At 44.5% G+C, this 17921-nt stretch overlaps 1 protein-coding gene across 1 annotated transcript in view; it reads right to left on the bottom strand.

Moving 5' to 3' along the window:
* Window positions 1–17921, bottom strand: part of LOC140207823 (uncharacterized) — a 189751-nt gene that overhangs the window by 87379 nt on the left and 84451 nt on the right. The window contains 1 exon segment of the mRNA XM_072276384.1: window positions 6989–7541. Coding sequence (XP_072132485.1) covers window positions 6989–7541 — 553 coding nt within the window.

Raw genomic sequence — 17921 nt, 5'->3', positions numbered from 1 at the left:
CCTAGTACCCCGAGATAAACAAAAAAAGGAAGATCTTTGATTGTTACTACAAACAGAAGCTACAGGGGAATGATATATCAATTTAATCCAAGATATAAATATCGGACTAAAATTACATTTCTCAAACACAGTAACTAAATATGGCCATTCAACTCTGTTGAAAGCCTTCTCAGCAGCTAATGAAATAATACATTCCAGAGTGTTAAATGAAGGAGTATAAGCAATATTCATTAACCTCCTAATATTAAGAAAATGAATAATGATTTTGAATAAATCCTGTTTGGTCCACAGAGATAATTTGAGGTAGTACCTTTTCTAACCTAGTCACTAATATTTTAGAAAAAAAATTGGAGTCTACATTCAAAAGCGATATCGGTCTGTCTGATGCACAATCAGTAGGATCTTTATTCTTTTTAAGAATTAAAGAAATAGAAGCTTCATAAAATGATTGTGGTAATTTACCTAATCTGATTGCTTCTTTAAATATTCTAGACGACCAAGGAGAGAGAATAGAGGAAAAAAAACTTTAAAAATTCCACTGTAAAACCATCAGGACCAGGTATTTTGCCAGAATTCATTGTTATTTCTTCATCTGTCATCGGAGTTTCTAATGTTGAACATTCTTTGTGTGATAATTTTGGAAAGTTCAATTTCCTTAAAATATCATGCATAGTGTTAGAGTCATGAGGAAAATCAGAATTGTATAAAGAAATATAAAATTCTTCAAAAGTTTTGTTTATCTCGTCATGATCAACTGTCAAAGTGTCATCATGTTTACGAATCTGGATAATTTGACATTTAACTGAAGTAGTTTTCAATTGATTAGCTAATAATTTACCCAATTTATCACTATGAATATAGAACTTATTTCTAGTTTTCATTAATTGATTTTCAATTGAGGATGTTAATAATAAGTTATGTTCCATTTGAAGTTCGACTCTCTGTTTGTAGAGCTCCTTACTAGGAGCAATAGAATATTTCTTATCAATTTCTTTAATTTTATCAACCAACAAAAATGTTTCATTCTTAATACGTTTGTTTAAACCAACAGAAAAAGAAATAATCTGTCCGCAGATATAAGCTTTAAAAGCATCCCAAACTGTGCCTTTGGAAATTTCTTCCGTAATGTTAGTTGGAAAAAAAGAAATCAATCTGTTCCTTCATAAATTTAACAAAGTACAGGTCTTGAAGCAAATTGGAATTAAATCACCATTGCCTATTAGTACAAGTGGTATCCATTAACTTGATAGAAAGTTTCACTGGAGCATGATCTGAAATGGCGATAATGTCATATTTGCAGTCGATTACAGATGGAATTAGACGAGTCAATAAAAAAGTAATCAATTCGAGAATAAGAATGATAAACATGTGAGAAGAATGAAAACTCTTTGTCCTTAGGGCGCAGGAATCTCAAACAATTATATATTCAACCCAACACAGCTCCCAGAGAGAAATAGGCCCTACGCCCTCCCCCATCCAAAGCGAGAAAGCTGACCAATAGACAGTCAGTGAGCTAAGAACTAAGTACCGGCCCCAAAAAAATCCTGTTGACAGAAAAAACTCCAGTCTTGCAAGGTCATTATGTCCCTATCAATACACAACATAAAAAGCAAAAGAACTCAGTATTCGAAAATATGAAAAGGTCACTTTAAACAAATCCAAAAAAGCTGTATTAAAATAAAGCCTCAAAAAGGGATAAAATAAAGTAGTATCAAAAAAAACAAAAGACAATATATGAACAGCCAAATGTAAGCTTAATGAAACCTTATTTTAAATTCATATTAACAGAAGAAAAAACTTGATCAAATAAGAAGTATAACAGTTTTAGACTTCATCCTTCAGAAAATCTTTTGCATCTTCAACTGACTTTATTCTTTTTCACAATCCGTTCTTCAAAACAATACTCAGATGAGCGGGGAACCGAAGGGATGGTTTATATCCTTCATTATAAAATTCCAACATAACTTCTTTATATTTCATGCAATCAGTCAAAATTTCAGGTGAATAGTCTTCCACAAATCTAACCATGTAACTTTGGAAATCAATCATTCCTTGTCGCCGGGTATGGCAAATTAAAAGGCCCTTAATATGAAACTCCTGAAAGGTTAGTCCGACCGATCTGGGTTTCGCCGCTGAGGACAACGGCTTCAAAGTCGGAGAGCGAAAAGCTCGATTGAGCTTCGGCTCAGAAGTGAATAAAGCTGGGAAAATCTGCTTCAGAAAGTTTGCAAAGACTTCGAACGGTCAGCGCCTTCAACTGATTCTTCAAGACCCAGGATTTGCAAGTTATTTCTCCTGTTCCTGTTTTCGAGACTGATGATCCTTTTCAGCATTTTATCACTGGATAAAGATAACTCTTTGCAGAGTTTAATTGTATCTTCAATGTCCTCTTCAAGTGTCATTAGCTTCGCAGTATTCTCCTGAATTTGGTTCTCATGCTCAAATAAAGTTTGTTGAATTGTATCCAATTTGCTGTTAAGCCATTGAAACTCCTCAGAGAATTCCTATTTCTGCGATTTAAGGAAGTCACTGATTGAATCCAAAGTGACTGGGGATTCATCTTCTGTTTCTCTTTCTTTTGCAAATGCTCTGGTTCTTTTCCCAGCCATAGTAAAGCAGTATTGAAGTATTATAATAAGGTTTCAAAAAAAAAGACTGGTAGAGACAATTAAGTAAACAAGGTAGGAGCAATCGAAAAGCGACGAACAGGGCTCTGACTGCTTCTTATACCTAACATATGCTTCCTTCTTCCACTTGACGAGTTGCCTCACGTGTTTCGTCAGCCACGGTTCCCTTTTCCTACCATTTTTTCCTTGCCTCAGTGGGACAAACCTATCCTGAACCCATTACAAGTGGTTCCTAAACTTCCTCCACATTACTCCTGTGCTTGCACCTTTGAACACCTGTTTCCAATTTACTCTCGCTAGTTCCTGCCTCATCCATTCATAGTTAGCCCTTCCCCAGTTAAGCACTTTCCCATTTTGTCTGTTTTTATCCTTTTCCATAGCTATGCTGAAGCTAAGGGAGTTGTGGTCACTCTCACCAAAATGCTCCCCCACCAAGATGTCTGCCACCTGACCAGGTTCATTACCGAGAACTAGATCCAGAATGGCCTGTCCTCTCATCGGCCGGTCCACATACTGTGTCAGGAATCCTTCTTGAACACACCTGACAAATTCAGCCCCATCTATCCCCCTTGCAGTCAAGAGGTGCCAGTCAATATGAGGGAAGTTGAAATCACCCATAACTACAACCTGTATTTCCTGCACCATTCAAAAATCTGCCTGCTTATCTGTTCCTCGGTGTCCCGAGGGCTATTTGGGGGCCTATAGACCACTCCCGGCACAGTGATTGATCCCTTCCTATTTCTGACTTCCACCCACACCGACTCAGTGGACACTCCCTCTGCAGCGTCCTCCCTTTCTACAGGCGTGATACTATCCCCGACCAGTAATGCTACTCCCCCCTTTTCTACCTCCCATCCTAATCCTTGTAAAACACCTAAACCCCAGTACCTGCATCAGCCAATCCTGCCCTTCCTCCAGCCAAGTTTCAGTAATGGCCACAACGTCATAGTTCCACGTACTGATCCATTCTCTAAGTTCATCCCCTTTATTCCTAATACTCCTAGCGTTGGAATAGACACATTTCAACCCCTTGAACTGGCTACATGTATGTTTTGTCCCTGCCTGTCCTTCCTCAGCAACTCAGAACACACAGCATCATGCCCTTGTCCTTCTACCCTCATCTCTGCACTCACATTCTGATTCCCACCCCCCTGACAAACTAGTTTAAACCCTCCCCAACAGCTCTAACAAACCTGCCCACCAAGGTATTGGTCCCTTTCCAGTTCAGGTGCAGCCCGTCCTTGTTGTACAGGTCAGACCTTCCCCAGAGAAGATCCCAATGCTCCAGAAATCTGAACCCCTGCCCCCAGCACCAACTCTTCAGCCACACATTCAACTGCCACGACTTCCTGTTCCCACCCTCTCTGTCTCGCGGCACAGGAAGCAATCCCGAGATTACCACCCTTGAGGTCCTGCTTTTTCACTTTTTTTCCCTAACTCCCCATATTCCTTCTTCAGGACCTCATCCCTACTCCCATCTATGTCATTGGTCCCCACGTGGACCAGGACATCTGGCTGCTCACCCTCTCTCCTGAGAATACCGAGAACTCCATCCGAGATATCGCGGACCCTGGCACCAGGGAGGCAACAGACTGGGATTCTATATCTTTCCCACAAAACCTCTTAACTGTCCCCTTAACTATCGAATCCCCTATCACTACTGCTCTCCTCTTTTCACTCCTTCCTTTCTGAGCTGAGGGTCCAGTCTCGGTGCCAGAGACGTGACCACTACAATTTGTCCCTGGTAGGTGTAGGTCGTCCCCACCAACAGTATCCAAAACAGTATACTTATTGTTGATGGGAACGGCCACAGGGGTGCTCTGCTCTTTCTGTCTATTCCCCTTCCCTCTCCTGACAGTCACCCAGCTACCTGTCTCCTGACTTTTAGGGGTGACTGTCTCCCTGAAACTCTGATCTATTACTGCCTCTGCCCCCCGAATGATCCGATTTGACAGGAGCTGCAGCTGGATGCACCTCTTGCAGGTGTAGATATCGGAGACAATTGTCCTGTCCCTGACTTCCCACATCCTACAATCGGAGCACTGGACTGCCCTATCTACTGCCTCCATTACTAACTCCTAAGTTAATTAATTAAATAAACTTTCCCGGCCTTACCTTACTGGGAGCAAGCTCATCCTCTGCCTCTGCTCGCTGAAATCTCTCGAGCCAAAGCCTCAAAGCTCCACTCCTTCACTGGCCGCTCTCCACTCCAGTCCACGTTAAACTCCAGTCCCAATAAAGGTGAATATGCAGCAGAAGAACCTCCTCCCATGCTCAGTGACCAGGGTGCAGAACTGGGTGTGGTGAGCATCAGCAATAATTGTAGAGTTCAGCACCGACAGTCACTCTCAAAATTGCATTCAGCAACGGTGATGGACAAATATCCAGCATGCAGCTTATTGAAACTTTCTCCCCAGTGCAGAAATTGTGCTTGACTAATCTTCTGGAATTTTTTGAGGATGTAAGTATGAAAATGGACGAGGGAGAGCCAGTGGATATAGTGTACCTGGAGCTTCAGAAAGCCTTTGATGAAGTCCCACATAGGAGATTAGTGGGCAAAATTAGGGCACATGGTATTGGGGGCAGAGTACTGACATGGATTGAAAATTGGCTGGCTGATAGAAAACAAAGAGTAGCGATTAACGGGTCCCTTTCGGAATGGCAGGTGGTGACCAGTGGGGTTCCACAACGTTCAGAGCTGGGACCGCAGCTGTTTACAATGTATATTAATGATTTAGATGAACGGATTAAAAGTAACATTAGCAAATTTGCCGATGACACAAAGCTGGGTGGCAGTGTGAAATGTGAGGAGGATGTTATGAGAATGCAGGGTGACTTTGACAGGCTGGGTGAGTGGGCGGATGCATGGCAGATGCAGTTTAATATGGACAAATGTGAGGTTATCCACTTTTGTGGTGAGAACAGGAAGGCAGATTATTATCTAAATGGAATCAATTTAAGAAAAAGGGAAGTACAACGAAATCCAGGTGTTCTTGTACATCAGTCACTGAAAGCAAGCATGCAAGTACAGCAGGCTGTGAAGAAAGCTAATGGCATGCTGGCCTTCATAACAAGGGGAATTGAGTATAGGAGCAAAGAAGTCCTTCTGCAGCTGTACAGGGTACTGGTGAGACCACACCTGGAGTACTGTGTGCAATTTTTGTCTCCAAATTTGAGGAAGGACATCCTTGCTATTGAAGGAGTGCAGCGCAAGTTCACAAGGTTAATTCCCGGGATGGCGGGACTGTCATATGTCGAAAGATTGGAGCGACTGGGCTTGCATACACTGGAATTTAGAAGGCTGAGAGGGGATCTTATTGAAACATATAAGATTATTAAGGGATTGGACACACTGGAGGCAGGAAGCATGTTCCCGCTGATGGGTGAGTCCAGAACCAGAGGCCACAGTTTAAGAATAAGGGGTAAGCCATTTAGAACGGAGTTGAGGAAACATTTTTTCACCCAGAGAGTGGTGGATATATGGAATGCACTGCACCAGAAGGCTGTGGAGGCCAAGTCTCTGGATGCTTTCAAGAAAGAGATGGATAGAGCTCTTAAAGATAGCGGAGTCAAAGATTATGGGGATAAGGCAGGAACGGGGTACTGATTGTGGATGATCAGCCATGATCACAGTGAATGGCAGTGCTGGCTCGAAGAGCCAAATGGCCTATTCCTGCACCTATTGTCTATTGTGAACCCAGTAATGTGTCACAACTGTAACATGCTGTGAGGTTTCAGTGTTAATGTAATGGCCTCTCTGTAATGTATCACTGCTGAGGTTACTGTTTCTCTGTAGCAGCAATGTTTACGTTACGACTAGAGACAACAGGGTTTTGAAGTGCAGGGCTATCCAATGGGAGAAATGTTGTTCTTTCTTGTGAGTCTGGAAGAGAGATTTTTGCGGTCTTTTGCTGGGGAGAGGTGAGAAGACATGAATGGAGAGAGTGGGCCATTTTCCTTTATTTTTTCTTTACTAACTCTATAGTCAAAGTAATAACTACAAAGCCCAATTGTTTAATCGTATATTATGTACCGTTTGTTATTTTAGGGTACTGATTTGTAATGGGGGTCACATCGTGCAGCATCCACCCAAACGAGATTTCTTAAGTTTGGCCGGGCTGGGGGCTATCACCCCCTATATTAAGCTGCTAGCTGAAGTGAGAGTTAAATATGGTTAGATGACTGAGCGAATTGCTTCACACATTCACAGCAGGTGAACGGCCTCTCCCCATTGTGAACTCAATGATGGACATTTGGTGGCGATGGCTGAGAGAATCTCTTCCCAAAGTCTGAGCAGCAGATCAGCCTCTACCCAGTGTGAACTCGCTGGTGTCTCTGCAGGTTGGATGACCAAATGAAACTCTTCCCACACACTGAGCAGGTGAACTACCTCTCCCCTGTGTGAACATGCTGGTGTCTCTGAAGATGAGACAACCAAGTGAATCCCTTCCCACACACTGAGCAGGTGAATGGCCTCTCTCCAGTGTGAACTTGCTGGTGACTCAGTAGTTGAGAGGACAAAGTGAATCCCTTCCCACAGTCTGAGCAGGTGAATGGCCTCTCTCCAGTGTGAACTCGCTGATGTACCTTCAGATTAAATGACTGAGTGAATCCCTTCCCACAGTCTGAGCAGATGAATGGCCTCTCTCCAGTGTGAACTCGCTGATGTACCTTCAGATTAAATGACTGAGTGAATCCCTTCCCACAGTCTGAGCAGGTGAACGGCCTCTCTCCAGTGTGAACTCGCTGATGTATGTTCAGTTGAGATGAGTAAGTGAAACCCTTCCCACAGTCTGAGCAGGTGAACGGCTTCTCTCCAGTGTGAACTCGCTGATGTACCTTCAGTTGAGATGAGCAAGTGAATCCCTTCCCACGGTCTGAGCAGGTGTACGGTCTCTCTCCAGTGTGAACTCTCTGATGTATGTTCAGTTGAGATGAGCAAGTGAATCCCTTCCCACAGACTGAGCAGGTGAACGGCTTCTCTCCGGTGTGAACTCGCTGATGTATGTTCAGTTGAGATGAGTAAGTGAAACCCTTCCCACAGTCTGAGCAGGTGAACGGCCACTCCCAGGTGTGAACTGACTGGTGTCTCAGTAACCGAGATGACAGAGTAAATCCCTTCCCACAGACTGAGCAGGTGAATGGCCTCTCCCCAGTGTGAACTCGCTGATGCACCTTCAGTTGGGATGAGCGAGTGAATCCCTTCCTGCAGTCTGAGCACGTGAACGCCCTCCCGCCAGTGTGAACTGACCAGTGTATCCGTAGGTTAAATGATTCAGTGAATCCCTTCCCACAGTCTGAGCACGTGAACGGCTGCTCTCCAGTGTGAACTGACTGGTGTCTCAGTAGCTTATATGATTCAGTGAATCCCTTCCCACAGTCCAAGCAGGTGAACAGCCGCTCCCCAGTGTGAACTTGCTGATGTACCTTCAGTTTAGAGAAACAAGGGAATCCCTTCCCACAGTCTGAGCACGTGAACGGCTGCTCCCCAGTGTGAACTGACCAGTGTCTCAGTAGCTTATATGATTCAGTGAATCCCTTCCCACAGTCTAAGCAGGTGAACAGCCGGTCTCCAGTGTGAACTCGCTGGTGAGCCATTAGGTCAGATGAACAAGTGAATCCTTCCCTACAAATTCAGCAGATGACTAGCAATTTGCCCAACTAACTGGTGTGTCCACAGGTGGGAAGACCGACTGAATCCCTTCTCACACACAGAACAGTTGAATGACCTTGTCCCAGTGTAAACTTGCTGATGTACCTTCAGTTGAGATGACCAAGTGAATCCCTCCCCACAGTTGGAGCAGGAAGGATGATCGAGTGAATCCCTTGCTCCACTTCTTAAATATCTGTACAGAGACAGCAAAACTGTCGTGTTGTGTTCGAGATTCCCGTAGACAAATTCCTTGTCATTTTTAACCTGTAAAAATATTTACAAAATCCATCAATGGGTGTAGGACAACATTTCAGATGAGATCCCTTGAGTTGTCAAGCTGTGAACTGACTTCACACTGTTACAGTGAAGTTCAACCCAAGGTGGAGAGAGAAATCATCTTCTAACTGGGCACAGTGCTGGTATCTGGAATGACCACCAAATTCTCTGATGCTCTTCCTGTCTCTCTAAGAATGTGGCATTTCTGCCATCTCCAATCTGTGACCTGGCTCAGTTTGACTCTCTCCATTGGCATTATTCCGTTCCCACTGAGCTGCATGGGTGCCTGGCCCCACAGTAACTGAAACCCTCTCACACAAATAGCTGGCAGTGCATTCCACGCACCCACCACTCTCTGTGTAAAGAACTTACCCCTGACATCCCCTCGGTATCTATTTCAAAGCACCTTAAAACTATGCCCAATTGTGTTAGCCATTTCAGCCCTGGGAAAGAATCCTCTGGCTATCCACATGATCAATGCCCCTCATTAGCTTATACACCTAAAAAAGGCTCTAAACATAAAGAAGGAAATTATACATTGCTTTGAGGATTTGTTGGAAGTATACAAAATTATGAGGGTATAGATAGGGTAAATGCAAGCAGCTTTTTCCACTGAGGTTGGGTGGGATGACAACCAGAGGTCATGGGTAAGTGGAGAAGGTGAAAATTTAACAGGAACATTTGGAAAAGCTCTTTACTGAAATGGTCGTGAGAGTGTGGAATGAGATGTCAACTCAAGTGGTGAATATGAGCTCGGTTTCACCATTTAAAAGAAGTTTGGATGGGAGCCTGGATGGCAGGCATCTGAAGGCGAAAGTCCCAGTGCAGGTATTTGCAGTAGAGACCTTAAATGTTTTTTTCGGCATTGACTAGATGGGCCAAATACCCTGTTTCCGTACTGAACTTCTCCATGTTTCTGTGACAGAGAAGCTGGACAAACTTGTTTGGAAGGGAAAAGGTAGGAGTGACAATGGAGCAGCAATGGCTGGAGCTTCTGGGAGCAATTCGGGAGCTGAGTGATAGATACATCCCAAAGAAGTGGAAGCATTGGAAATGCAGGAAGACACAACTGTGGATGAAATGAGAAGCCAAAGCCAACATAAAAGCCAAAGAGAGGGCAAACAAAAGAGCAAAAACGACTGGGAAGCTTTTAGAAACCAACAGATGATGACTAAAAAAAAAAGTCAGATGGGCTCAGGCGGTGGAATTATGATAATGTAGTCATTAGTGAGTCTTGGTATCACCCAACAGTCTGAGGCATTTAGGGGAACAAAATATCCGGGGCCTCAATATCTCTTGAAAACCAAGGTACCCTGCACCAGTTACCTTTCAACTTTTATTTTGGTAGGCACATACAATCCCTACACCCTCAAAATTTCACTTCTGAAGGCCTCCCACTTACCAAGTACTCCTTTGCCAGGAAACAGCCTGTCCCAAACCACACTTGTTAGATCCTTTCTGATACCATTAAAATTGACCTTTCTCCAATTTAGAATCTCAACCCATGGTCCAGACCTCTCTTTTCCCATATTTATCCTGAATTTCATGGCATTATGGTCACTAATTTCTGTCACCAGCCCCGTATCATTTCCTAACAGATCATTGCACACTTCTGCATCGGGAATTCTACGTACTGATTAAGGGCACATTTGACAACCTACACCCCATCTTGTCCTTTTATAGTATGGGATTCACAGTCAATACATGGAAAGTTAAAATCATTTACTGAATCAACTTTTGTTCCTTGGCATGGTCTGCGATCTCTCTACAAATTTGTCCCTCTAAATCCCTCAGATGTTGGGTGCAACCAAGTCCCAATTATGGCTACAATATCATAATTCCCTGTCCTGAGCTCATCTGGCTTTCCTGCGATGCTTCTTGCATTGTGATATACACAGCTCAGCACATTCATCGCACCATTCACAACACGCTGGAGGTACTCAGCAGGTCGGGCAGCATCCGTGGAAATGATCAGTTAACGTTTCCGGCCATAACCCTTCGTCAGGACTGAAGAGGGTAGGGGCAGAGGCCCCATAAAGAAGGTGGCGGGAGGGTGGGGAGGAGAAGGCTCCAGGCTCAACCATTTGATTGCTGACTGTATCTGGTGTCTGAACAACATCTGACTGGTGTCAAGAAAACAACCTCCCCTCATTGTCACAAAACATGCATCATTGCTGTCGCAGTTTATGTTCCACTGGATGCTAATGCTAAAGTAGCCATGAAAGACCTCAGTGCTGCTATTAGCAAGCTGCAGACATTGCATCCAGATGGAGCTTTGACTGTCGCTGGGGACTTTAATCATTGTAACCTACGTACCGTGCTTCCAAGATTTTACCAAAATGTATTATGCACCACCACGTGGAATAAAACCTCAGATCATGTGTACACAAATGTGGCTGATGCTTGCAAACTCACTACCCTCCCCCACCTGGGAAAGTCCGACCGTCTTTCATTGTTTCTGCTTCCCAAGTATAGCCCGGTCACTAAACGTGTGAAACCCACAATGAAGACTATTAAGATCTGGCTGGAGGATGCTGACTCTGCTCTTCAGCACCAATTCCAGCACACAGACTGGAGCATGTTTGCTGCCCATGCCACCACAGACTCTCAGATTAACATTGATTTATAAACCAACTCTGTCCTTGAGCACATCAACAAGTGTGTAGATAGAGAGACATCACTAAAACAAATAAAAGTTTTCCCCAGTCAGAAACCATGGATGAACAGAGAGGTTCACCTCCTGCTCAAAGCCAGAGATTCAGCCTTCAGGTCTGGAGACCAGGAGGCTTACAGCTCAGCCAGGGCCAACCTGAGGAGGGGAATCTCTCAGGCTAAACACATTTACAAACAGAGAATCGAGGAGCATTTCAACTCCTCTGACCCCCAGCCCATGTGGCATAGCATACAGGTCATTACAGACTTCAAACCTCCTAGTACTGTGCCCCCTTCCAGCTCTGCTACCCTCCCTGATGAGCTCAATTACTTCTACGCTCGCTTTGATCGAGGGAACAAGGAGGTCACCCTCAAAGCGGATCTCCCACCTGGTGAACTGTCTCTCTCACTTTCCACCTCCGATGTTTGTGGACCCTGAGCAGGGTGAATGTACGGAAGGCAGCTGGTCCGGATGCAATACCTGGCCGTGTGGTCAGAGTCTGTGCAGGACAGTTGGCCGGGGTCTTCACAGACATTTTTAATCTGTCCCTGGCCCAGGGTGTTGTCCCCCACAAGCTTCAAGATCACCACCATCGTGCCAGTGCCGAAGCATTCCACTGCCACGAGCCTGAATGATTTCCGCCCAGTTGCACTCACCCCCATCATTGCAAAGTGCTTTGAGAGACTGGTTCTATCACATCTGAAATCCTGTCTGCCCACTATCCTGGACCCCCATCAATCTGCCTATCGCACCAACAGGTCAACAGAGGACGCCATCTCCACGGCACTTCACTCTGCCCTGACCCACCTGGACAACCCCAACTCTTACGTCAGAATGATGTTCATTGACTTTAGTTCAGCATTCAATTCTGTAAGCCCCTTCAAGCTGATCACCAAACTTGGCCAGCTTGCTATCAGCTCATCCATCTACAATTGGACCTTGGACTTTCTGACTGACAGACCCCAATCAGTTAAGTTAGACAACCTCTCCTCCTCCACTCTCACCCTGAACACCGGCGTGCCTCAAGGCTGTGTGCTGAGCCCTCTTCTGTACTCCCTTTTCACCTATGACTGTGTTCCTGTACATGGTTCTAACACCATAATCAAGTTCGCAGAGGCCACCATGGTGGTTGGCCAGATCAGAGGGGATGACGAGACAGCCTACAGGGATGAGGTCCAGCACCTGGCTGCGTGGTGTGCCAACAATGATCTGGCCTTTAACACCCAGAAGACCAAGATCATTGTGGACTTCAGGCATGCTAGGAGCCACACTCCCAATCTACATCAATGGAACTGTAGTGGAGCGTGTATCAAGCTTCAAATTCCTTGGTGTCCACATTTTCGAGGATCTCACTTGGTCCCTGAACTCCTCCATCTTGATCAAAAAGGCGCAACAGCGTCTTTACTTCCTGCGGAGCATCAATAAAGCTCACCTCTGTCCCAGGATATGACAGACTTTTACCACTGTACCATTGAGAGCATACTCACCAACTGCATCTCAGTGTTAAACCATAGAAACCATAGAAAGTACAGCACAGAAACAGGCCCTTTGGCCCCTCTTGGCTGTGCCAAACCATTTTCTGCCTAGTCCCACTGACCTGCGCACGGACCATATCCCTCCATACACCTCCCATCCATGTATCTGTCCAATTTATTCATAAATGTTAAAAAAAGAACCCACATTTACCACCTCGTCCGGCAGCTCATTCCATACACCCACCAATCTCTGTGTGAAGAAGCCCCCCCCTAATGTTCCCTTTAAACTTTCACCCCTCACCCTTAACCCATGCCCTCTGGTTTTTTTCTTCCCTTGCCTCAGTGGAAAAAGCCTGCTTGCATTCACTCTATCTTATACCCATCATAATTTTATATACCTCTATCAAATCTCCCCTCATTCTTCTACGCTCCAGGGAATAAAGTCCTAACCTATTCAACCTTTCTCTGTAACTGAGTTTCTCAAGTCCCGACTACATCCTTGTAAACCTTCTCTGCACTCTTTCAACCTTATTTATATCCTTCCTGTAATTTGGTGACCAAAACTGAACACAATACTCCAGATTCAGCCTCACCAATGCCTTATACAACCTCATCATAACATTCCAGCTCTTATACTCAATACTTTGATTAATAGGCCAATGTACCAAAAGCTCTCTTTACGACCCTATCTACCTGTGACGACACTTTTAGGGAATTTTGTATCTGTATTCCCAGATCCCTCTGTTCCACTGCACTCCTCAGTGCCTTACCATTAACCCTGTATCTTCTACGTTGGTTTGTCCTTCCAACATGCAATACCTCACACTTGTCAGTATTAAACTCCATCTGCCATTTTTCAGTCCATTTTTCCAGCTGGTCCAAGTCCTTCTGCAGGCTCTGAAAACCTTCCTCACTGTCTATTACACCTCCAGTCTTTGTATCATCAGCAAACTTGCTGATCCAATTTACCACATTATCATCCAGATCATTGATATAGATGACAAATAACAATGGACCCAGCACTGATCCCTGTGGCACACCAGTAGTCACAGGCCTCCACTCAGAGAAGCAACTCTCTACCACCACTCTCTGGCTTCTTCCATCGAGCCAATGTCTAATCCAATTTACCACCTCTCCATGTATACCTAGTGACTGAATTTTCCTAACTAACCTCCCATGCGGGACCTTGTCAAAGGCCTTACTGAAGTTCATGTAGACAATATCCACTGCCTTCCCTTCATCCACTTTCCTGGTAACCTCCTCGAAAAACTCCAACAGATTGGTCAAACATGACTTACCATGCACAAAGCCATGTTGACTCTCCCTAATAAGCCCCTGTCTATCCAAATGCTTGTAGATTCTGTCTCTTAGTACTCCCTCCAATAACTTACCTACTACTGACGTTAAACTCACCGGCCTATAATTTCCCGGATAACTTTTCGATCCTTTTTTAAACAACGGAACAACATGAGCCACTCTCCAATCCTCCAGCACCTCACCTGCAGACAGCGACATTTTAAATATTTCTGCCAGGGCCCCCGCAATTTCAACACTAGTCTCCTTCAAGGTCCGAGGGAACACCCTGTCAGGTCCTGGGGATTTATCCACTTTAATTTTCCTCAAGACAGCAAGCACCTCCTCCTTTTCAATCTGTACAGTTTCCATGGTCTCACTACTTGATTCCCTCGATTCCATAGATTTCATGCCAGTTTCCTTAGTAAATACAGACGCAAAAAACCTATTTAAGATCTCCCCCATTTCCTTTGGTTCCGCACAAAGCCAACCACTCTGATCTTCAAGAGGACCAATTTTATCCCTTACAATCCTTTTGCTCTTAATATACTTGTAAAAGCTCTTTGGATTATCCTTCACTTTGACTGCCAAGGCAATCTCATGTCTCCTTTTAGCCCTCCTGATTTCTTTCTTAAGTATTTTCTTGCACTTCTTATACTCCTCAAGCACCTGATTTACCCCCTGTTTCCTATACATTTCATACAACTCCTTCTTCTTCTTTATCAGAGTTGCAATATCCCTTGAGAACCAAGGTTCCTTATTCCTATTCAATTTGCCTTTAATCCTGACAGGAACAGACAAACTCTGCACTCTCAAAATTTCCCCTTTGAAGGCGTCCCACCTACCAATCACATCTTTGCCAGAGAACAACCTGTCCCAATCCACACTTTTTAGATCCTTTCTCATTTCTTCAAATTTGGCCTTCATTCAGTTCAGAACCTCAACCCTAGGACCAGATCTATTCTTGTCCATGATCAAATTTAAACTAATGGTGTTATGATCACTGGAACCAAAGTGCTCCCCTACACAGACTTCTGTCACTTGCCGTAATTCGTTTCCTAACAGGAGATCCAATATTGCATCCCCTCTAGTTGGTCCCTCTATATATTGATTTAGAAAACTTTCCTGAACACATTTTACAAACTCTAAACCATCTAGACCCCTAACAGTATGGGAGTCCCAATCAATGTATGGAAAATTAAAATCCCCTACCACCACAACTTTATGTTTCCTGCAGTTGCCTGCTATCTCTCTGCAGATTTGCTCTTCCAAGTCTCGTTGACTATTGGGTGGTCAGTAATACAATCCCACTAATGTGGCCATACCTTTCCTGTTTCTCAGCTCCACCCATAAGGACTCAGTAGACAAGCCCTCTAATTTGTCCTGCCTGGGCACTGCTGTAATATTTTCCCTAACAAGCAATGCTACTCCCCCACCTTTCATTCCTCTGCCTCGATCAGATTTGAAATATCGGAACCCTGGAATATTAAGCTGCCAGTCCTGCCCCTCCTGCAGCCAAGATTCACTAATTGCTACAACGACATAATTCCACGTGTCAATCCACGCCCTCAACTTATCCGCCTTCCCCACAATACTCCTAGCATTGAAATATATACACCTCAGAAGATTTTTACCACCACTCACAACCTTTCTATCAGCAGATTTGCTTAAACTTTCAACATCATTTATTTTCACCCCAGCCACACTGTCAGCTCTGGCACTCTGGTTCCCACTCCCCTGCAAATCTAGTTTAAAGCCTCCCCAATAGCACTAACAAACCTCCCTGAAAGGATATTGGTCCCCCTGTGGTTCAAGTGTAACCCGTCTCTCTTGTACAGGTCCCACCTGCCCCAGAAGAGGTCCCAATGATCCTGAAATCTGAAACCCTGCCCCCTACACCAGTTCCTCAGCCACTTGTTCCTCCTCCAGAGCATCCTATTCCTACCCTCACTGGCACCTAGCACAGGTAGCAATCCTGAGATGTATGGCAATTGTCCCATTTCGGACTACAAAGCACTCCACTGTGTGGTGAAAACTGCCCAGCGGATTATCAGCACCTAATTGTCCACCATTGAGAACATCTACCATAAACACTGCCTGGGAAGGGCGAAACGCATTATCAAGGATGCATCTCACCCTAACCATGGACTTTTTACTCTCCTCCCATCTGCTAGGCACTACAGGAGCCTCCGCTCCCGCACCAGCAGGCACAGGAAGAGCTTCTTCCCTGAGGCTGTGACGCTGCTGAACCTCACATCACAGCGCTAAGCAGTATTGCATCCGTATTGTACTGTCTCCGTACTTTTATATTTGTGTGCTGTAGTACTTACTTTTTATTCTCAGTTATTTTGTAAATAACACTATTCTTTGCATTTCTGGTCAGATGCTAACTGCATTTCATTGGCTTTGTATCTGTACTTGGCACACTGACAATAAAGTTGAATCTAATCTAATCTAAAAAAAACAAAGGAGCTGATTGTGGACGACAGGAGGAATGGAGACAGGCTCACCCCGATTGGCATCAGTGGATCTGGGGTTGAGACGGTGAACAGCTTCAAGATCCTTGGCATAAACATCACCGAGGATCTCACATGGTCTGTACATACCGGCTGTGTTGTGAAAAGAGCACACCAGCACCTTGCTCACCTCAGACGGCTGAAGAAGCTTGGGATGGGGTCCCAAATCCTAAGAACTTTGTACAGGAACACAATTGAGAGCATCCTGACTGGCTGCATCACTGCCTGGTATGGGAACTGTACTTCCCTTAATCGCAGGAACCTGCAGAGAGTGGTGCGGACAGCCCAGCACATCTGTAGATGTGAACTTCCCACTATTCAGGACATTTACAGAGACAGGGGGGTAAAAAGGGCCCAAAGGATATTGGGGACCCAATTCACCACAACCACAAACTGTTCCTGCTGCTACCATCCAGGAAACGGTACCACAGCAAAAGGACCAACAGGCTCCAGGACATCATCTTCTACCAGGCCATCAGACTGATTAATTCATGTTGATACAATTGCATTTCTATGTTATATTGACTGCCGTATGTACAAACTATTTATTATAAACAACTATAAATTACACATTGCACATTCAGACGGAGATGTAAAGATTTCTACTCCTCACGTACAGGAAGGATGTATGTAATAAAGTCAATTCAATTCAATTCACCCTCCCCACTATCTGTTCTGTCATTCTGGTTCCCATTTCCCCCTACAACCTATTTTAACCACATCACCCTCTCTCCCCACACTAGCACTAGCGAGCCTTACCACTAGGATATTAATCCCCTCTTGTTCTGTTCCCCTCACTAATGAATCCCCTATCACCCCTTTGACTTTCCTCTGCCAGGTAATCCCCCCAACAGTTTCTAAAGTGGATCCACCTGTTGTTGTGTGGGATGGACACAAGATTACTCTGCGATGGCGATTTAACCTCATTCCCCTTCCTGACTCTCACCCAGTTTCTTGTGTCCTACACCTTGGGTGTAACTCACCTCTCTTCATGTCATATCTATGACTTTAGATAGAGAGGTATTCATTTTAACAGCCAGCAAATCACTGTCAGTAAGAACTTTGATCTCCTCTGGGCTCGATCGACTTCATCTGCACTCTCACACAACCTATGTAGCAGGCCTGTAACGGGTAATGAAGTATTTTCTCGCCAGAGCTTTCGCACATTGTCCATATCTGATTTGCTTGCTAAATGACGCTTTAAAAAGTCAGATTTCAAACTATCACTCCACTTCCTCCCACTTTCAAATTCTCCAGCAACTTTTGCATCATCACAATACACAGAGGTAACACCAGTTTCTGTATTGTACATAAATATTTCCCCTGAACCCTCCCCCAGGTGACTGATGGTGGTGAACTCAGTGATGGCAATGCCAATGAATATGAAGGGAAGGGCAGTAGTCTGTCTCATTGGAGTCTGGCACATTT

This window comes from Mobula birostris, chromosome 13 (genome assembly GCF_030028105.1).
Source record: "Mobula birostris isolate sMobBir1 chromosome 13, sMobBir1.hap1, whole genome shotgun sequence".
NCBI classification, from domain to species: domain Eukaryota; kingdom Metazoa; phylum Chordata; class Chondrichthyes; order Myliobatiformes; family Myliobatidae; genus Mobula; species Mobula birostris.
The sequence above is the reverse complement of the archived record's forward strand: the minus strand, read 5'-3'. Positions and strand labels throughout refer to the sequence as shown.